The sequence below is a fragment of the Larimichthys crocea genome, chromosome VI (assembly GCF_000972845.2).
Source record: "Larimichthys crocea isolate SSNF chromosome VI, L_crocea_2.0, whole genome shotgun sequence".
Classification (NCBI taxonomy): domain Eukaryota; kingdom Metazoa; phylum Chordata; class Actinopteri; family Sciaenidae; genus Larimichthys; species Larimichthys crocea.
This window is the reverse complement of record NC_040016.1, coordinates 25,684,785-25,691,156: the sequence shown is the minus strand read 5'-3', so window position 1 is coordinate 25,691,156 and position 6,372 is coordinate 25,684,785. Positions and strand designations below refer to the sequence as shown.

Genomic DNA, 6,372 nt, shown 5'->3' with positions numbered 1-6,372 from the left:
CTCGACTCTCTCTCTTTAGCTTCTCCCTCATATATTTTGATGACACAAGGTTCTGTTTGCATTGACACAAGGTTCTGTTGATCTCAACTGTGTGACGTTAAACGTGAGGAGACGTGTGTCTCGATTTGATCAGAACCAGGCTAAAAGGTTTCTTTTCTCTTCCAGGGGTCATCCTCCTGGTTTTCCCTTTGGTTCTGGTTCTCCTGGTTCTCTCTCTGGTTCTGGGTCTCGCTCGGGCCATGCTGGGCAGAACAGGAACCATAGGTGGCCGTTGCAGGTTTGAGGTCCAGCAGTACTGCTCCCTGTCCTCCCTTCCTCCTCCCTGTAAGGTCTCTAGACTCCGTTACCCAGCAGGCGTGGGCAGAGAGCAGGAAGTACGGGCGGGGCAGGAGGTGGGACAGATGAGCTCGGGTCAGATCAACCGCATCTTAAAGGTGAGGAAGTCCCTCAGGTGTCAGTCCATTGACCAATCACTGATCAGTCCATCTGTTTCCAGGCCAACGAATACAGCCACACCCTCCCCAGAGGCCCCGCCTCCACGGTGTCCTGGGTTTCCATAGCAACATATTGCCATCCAACTACCCGGGCGAGGACGCCGGAGCAGCGCCACCTGCCTGCCGGGCTGTGGGTCTGCAGTTTTGTGTGTTTGACGGGCATTGCGGGGTCGGCGTGCGCTCATGCTGTCAGCCAGAGACTCTTCTACTACATTGCCGTGGCAACCCTGCCTCTGAAGATGCTGGCAGAGCTCGAACGGGGGGTGGAGGAGGGACGGGCTGTACCGCCACTGCTGGAGTGGCCAAAACACCCCCGAGATCAGCCACCCTACGGAGGAGCAGCTCCTTCCACAGCCTCCGAAACTACTGGCAGGAGAGGCTGGAGGACGAGGACGGCGAGGATGACGGACGAGGTAATGTCACGGGTTCAAAAGAATCTGTCTGACCCGGATGAGCAGGTACTGTCTGGCTGCTATTGGCCGACCTGGTACCAGATACCTGAGTTCTTCTGACAGAAGGTGAACACTAGCTTTAATGCTGTCACTTCTGTTGTGATTTCATTATCTGTCTCCTTTCTGATTGACTGCAGGACTGCGGCAGGGGGACGTCAGCGCTGGTCAATGCTTTCCGTCGCCTGACTACGACCTTTCAGTGGAAGCCCAGGTCCACCTGTCCATGTCCTCACCCAGGTGTGTTCATGTGTGATATGAGCACCTTGGTACTGTAACGTTATTCCCTGTTGGTGTCAAAGGCTGTGCTCCTGTTCTGTTGCCTGCTAACGGCAGATTCAGTTTGCTTCAGCATTGTCTCTCTCTGTCCACAGGCGGTTGTCTCTCCTGGAGAGGCGTTTCTCTGTCTCACCCCTTCGCGTGGCGCTGTCTGGCTGCCAGCCTGCATCGCCCACATTTCCAACGGGGTCCTGCACGTGGCTAACCTGGGCGACAGCCGGGCCGTGCTGGGTGTTCAGGAGCAGGACGGGTGCTGGTCAGCGGTGAGTCTCACCAATGACCACAACGCACAAAACCCAGATGAGCTGCAAAGGATTTTAGGGGAACACCCGCTGTCTGAGCACAGGACAGTGGTCCGACACGACCGCCTGCTGGGTCTGCTGCTGCCCTTTAGGGCGTTTGTGATGTCCGTTTCAAATGGAGCGCAGAGATGCTGACTGAAACGGGTCTACGAAACACGACCAGACATCTTGTCCGCGCTCCGCGAGGCGGTCCGTACACCGCCACCTCACTACCTGACCCCGCCCTACCTGAGCGCGGAGCCCGAGGTCACCCGACACCGCATCAGACCCGCTGACAAGTTCCTGGTCCTGGCCACTGACGGACTCTGGAGCTGATGCACCGACCGACCGTAGTCCAGCTGGTCGGAGAACAACTGACAGGTCAGGTCACCATTCTCCCCTGAACCAGAACCAGAACCACTGGACCTGGATCTGCTCACCTGAGGGCAGACTACTGAAAGTTGTGTTGTGGTTTGTGGGATCACAAAGAGTGTCTGATTGCTGTGTCACACATTTGTACATGAACCCGAACCTGCTCTGATCCAGAGTCAGCACGGTTCTCTAAAGTTTGAACAGTTGACAGTGTCAGGTCAAAAACAGTTGAAGTGTCATGGTTTTGACAACCAGTTGAAAAGTGTCAGGTCAAACAGTTGAAGTGTCAGGTCAAACAGTTGAAGTGTCAGGTCAAACAGTTGAAGTGTGAGTGTGAACAGTTGACGTGTCAGTGTGACAGTTGAAGTGCAGTGTGATAGTTGAAGTGTCAGGTTGAACAGTTGAAGTTGTGTGAACCAGTTGAAGTGTCAGTGTGAACAGTTGAAGTGTCAGTGTGAATAGTTGAAGTGTCAGGTCGAACAGTTGAAGTGTGAGTGTGAACAGTTGAAGTGTGAGTGTGAACAGTTGAAGTGTCAGTGTGAATAGTTGAAGTGTCAGGTTGAACAGTTGAAGTGTGAGTGTGAACAGTTGAAGTGTGAGTGTGAACAGTTGAAGTGTGAGTGTGAACAGTTGAAGTGTCAGTGTGAATAGTTGAAGTGTCAGTGTGAATAGTTGAAGTGTCAGGTCGAACAGTTGAAGTGTTTTGTTGTTGTTGTTCAGGTCTTCAGCAGCAGAGACCCATGGTTCCTGGTCTGGGCATGACGCTGGGCAGCCTGCAGCGACTCCTGCTGGAGCGGAGGGGACGGGTTCTGTCGGTGCTGGAGGACCAGAACACCGCCACCCACCTGCTTCGCCACGCCCTCGGGGATGACGGGTACGGAGCAGTGGCACCAAACCGTCTGGCCAAGATGCTGAGCCTGCCGACAGAACTGGCCCGAAGGTACCGTGATGACATCACCATCACTGTGGTCCACCTGAACGAACTGGACCTTTAACGAGAACGTTTATATGAACGTCTGTTCATATAAACTTTGTTCATTGTTTGATTCTAAATAAAAATAACATACTGTTATATATACATATACACAATATACATACTGTACATGTGTGTAAGTACTGTATATCTATCATACATCTATCTATGTGAACCACACCGTCCAGCCAATCAGAGTCCAGGGTTACAGCATCACTTCCTGTGAGCAGTTTGGAGACTTAAAAATAAAATTTATTGATCTTACAAAATCAAACTCTTGATTAGAAAACAGTTCAACTTCAATCCAACCAATCAGCTGACAGCATCAGCAGCTCACAGAGCTCAATCACTGGACAATACTCAAAATGGGTGGGGCTGGTTGGAGGCCCCGTCCCGTGATGTTGGTTGATGACATCATGAAGTTGGTTGGCCTGACAGAACCGGAGGTAAACAGCTCACAGTCCAAGGTGTATTACAGTTTACACTCTTTATGCTGAGTGACCGCATTTAATTGGACTGTTGACTCTGTTAACCTGCACCACAAACACACCTGAACTATGATCATGACATCATCAGCAGGTTAAATGTAAACGTTACATTAAACAGTTTGTATCACTCAGTTTTATTGATTCGATCACAGGAATTAAATTATTTACAGAACAGGAAGTGTTTTCATCAGAACCAATCCACGTCATCAGAACCGATCCACGTCATCAGAACCGATCCACGTCTCAGTTGAGTACTCAATTAGTCTTTAGTCTTTCGTCCCAACGTTTGTGAGAGTTTGTGTCGTGTGGCGTTCACTGACTGTCACAGCTGCTGCCTTCAAGGACATTCAGACCTTCTGGTCACTCCATGTTCTTGTTTCTGTCAGCCAATCAGATGTCATCCTGCTCCGCTCGCTCTCTGGAGGAAATCCACCTGCTGACAATCACTTCCTGTGGAGACCAAACATCTTCACGGTTTATTTTATTCACACAAGTCGTCAGGTCCGTCACGGGTCGTCAGGTCCGTCACCAGTCGTCAGGTCCGTCACGGGTCGTCAGGACCGTCACCAGTCGTCAGGACAGTCAGAGGTTCTTGTGTTTGTTGAGATGTGAGGTGTTGATTATTGACTGATCGATTCTCTCTCACCTGAACCTTCAGTCTGCTCAGACAGACAGGTGAGTCCAGCTCAGCTTCTGAAAGGTCGGCTGGACAGATGATGTAACAGAGCATGAGCTCCTGTGAAACAAAGTGAAATCAATGAACTCGTCATCAAAAGGCTCGTCAGTAATCTGACGGGTCGTTACCTTGGAGACGTTCGAGGTGATCCTGCTGAGAGCCGCCAGAGAACGCCACGAGAACGGACGTAACCCAGAGCCCCTGAACGCATCATCGACCCGTTCAATGACCACCGAATAACTATGGGGAGAAAGTACATAAACAACTACTCACTGTGTGTGTGTGTGTGTGTATATGTGTGTGTGTGTGTGTGTGTACATGTGTGTGTGTGTGTGTGTTACCTGGCGTGGTAGAAAGGTGGGCCCTTCCTGTACAGCACTGTAAACAAAAAGAAGAGGCAATGAGACGTTTAAGCTCCTCCTCCTGTCTGCTGATTATTAACAGGTAGACACCTTTACAGGCCATGCCCCCTGGAGGTGGAGCCTGAAAAGCGACACCGCTGTGTGTGTGTGTGTCTTACTGAGGTCCACGCCGTACTTGGCCCCGCCCCCTCCTTTAGGGACCCACCCCCTGCTTCGAAAGTGCTGATAGGCTGCATATGAGCTGACGAAGTCAGGCCGCAGGACCCGGAACTTCCTCCACAGCTGGACGATTGACAAGGGCTCCTGACCAATCACAGGAGAGGACATGGATGAGGTCATCTTTAGTTTTATACAAACAGGAGGTGGAAATGACAGGCAGACAGACAGGTACCTGGTTTTGGTAGATAGACAGGCAGCCCAGACTGTAGACCAGGAAGAAGGCCTGCAGACAGACAGACAGCTGTTGAAGTGCAGTGAACGAGGCCACGCCCCCTACCTGCTGTCCAGGTACAGGTGTTTACAGAATGACCTCTGATGACCTCACTTCCTACAGTAGCAGCTGAGGCTCATGGGTAACATAGTGTGTGTGTTACCTCCTCCAAACTGAGTTGCAGGTACTCTATGAAAGAGACCGGAGTCCGCCGGACCTCCCGGACTTGCTGGGCACTGTCTGAGACCACCAGGACAAAACCAGGACCAGGAGCCAAGGGATCAGGATCTGGACCAGAGTCAGAGTCAGACACAGAGTCTGGGCTGGAGTCAGAGTCCTGTTCTGAGCTGGGATCAGGATCAGGATCAGAATCATGGTCTGGATCCAAGTCCAACCTGGAATCATAAACAGTCTTCAGGGCGATGTGGACTAACTCTGACCTGATTTAACCTGACATGGACTAACTCTGACCTGGTCTAACACGATGTGGACTAACTCTGACCTGATTTAACCTGACATGGACTAACACTGACCTGGTCTAACACAATGTGGACTAACTCTGACCTGGTTTAACCTGACGTGGACTAACTCTGACCTGGTCTAACACGATGTGGACTAACTCTGACCTGATTTAACCTGACGTGGACTAACTCTGACCTGATTTAACCTGACGTGGACTAACGCTGACCTGGTTTAACACGATGTGGACTAACTCTGACCTGGTCTAACACAATGTGGACTAACTCTGACCTGGTTTAACCTGACGTGGACTAACGCTGACCTGGTCTAACACAATGTGGACTAACTCTGACCTGGTTTAACCTGACGTGGATTATCTCCACTCTACCTGCAGCTCCTCTTGGCCTCTGGCTCCACCTCCGACCTCGGCCTCACCCTCTTTGTGGCTCCTCCGTCTGGTCCTGGCTCCTCCCCGCCTCCTTCCAACTCTCTCCTCACATCCTCCATCTCCACTGTCTGAGACAGTCTGAGCAGGGTTTGATTGACAGTGTCTTCATCCAATCCCTGAGCAGAAAGAGCTGACTCCGCCCACCTGAGCAGCTCATCATACCTGGAGGAGGAACAGGATGTAATGTCATGGCGTGAACAGACAGGCTGTGATGTCATAGCGTGAACGGACAGGATGTGATGTCATGGTGTGAACAGACAGGATGTGATAGAATAGAATAGAATAGAATAGAATAGAATATCTTTATTGTCATTGTCACCTGTACAACGAAATTAAAAGTGCCATCCAGTCAGTGCAAAGATTTCACCAAGTGCAAAATTTACAAAGTGCAAGAAATACATCAACAACAACAACAACAGCAGCATCAACAACAACATCATGTGGGACAGATTACTGTGTGAATGATTGTCAGCGTGCCTTAGTTTTAGCAGCATTTAAACAGGTGATTGCCGTGGGGTAGAAACTGTGCATAAATCTGTTTGTCCTTGCCCTGATTGCTCTGTACCGCTTTCCTGATGGCAACAGTTCAAACAGGGGGTGGCCAGGGTGTGAGGTGTCTTTTGTTATATTGTGGGCTTTTTTCACACACCGCAAGCGGTGA

At 50.6% G+C, this 6,372-nt stretch overlaps 1 protein-coding gene and 1 pseudogene across 1 annotated transcript in view; one reads left to right on the top strand and one right to left on the bottom strand.

Moving 5' to 3' along the window:
• The first annotated feature begins 239 nt into the window (after positions 1-239).
• LOC113745903 (pyruvate dehydrogenase [acetyl-transferring]-phosphatase 1, mitochondrial-like) lies at positions 240-3,332 on the top strand (annotated as a pseudogene).
• Positions 3,333-3,454: 122 nt separating this feature from the next.
• Positions 3,455-6,372, bottom strand: part of tsen2 (TSEN2 tRNA splicing endonuclease subunit) — a 17,604-nt gene continuing 14,686 nt past the window's right edge. Inside the window, exons 5-12 of the mRNA XM_027278946.1 lie at positions 5,652-5,873; positions 4,968-5,199; positions 4,766-4,816; positions 4,533-4,677; positions 4,354-4,390; positions 4,141-4,252; positions 3,983-4,072; positions 3,455-3,786 (exon numbers count right to left, since the gene is read on the bottom strand). Of these exons, the coding sequence (XP_027134747.1) occupies positions 3,727-3,786; positions 3,983-4,072; positions 4,141-4,252; positions 4,354-4,390; positions 4,533-4,677; positions 4,766-4,816; positions 4,968-5,199; positions 5,652-5,873 (949 nt within the window). The 3' untranslated portion in view covers positions 3,455-3,726. The remainder of the gene's footprint in view (positions 3,787-3,982; positions 4,073-4,140; positions 4,253-4,353; positions 4,391-4,532; positions 4,678-4,765; positions 4,817-4,967; positions 5,200-5,651; positions 5,874-6,372) is intronic.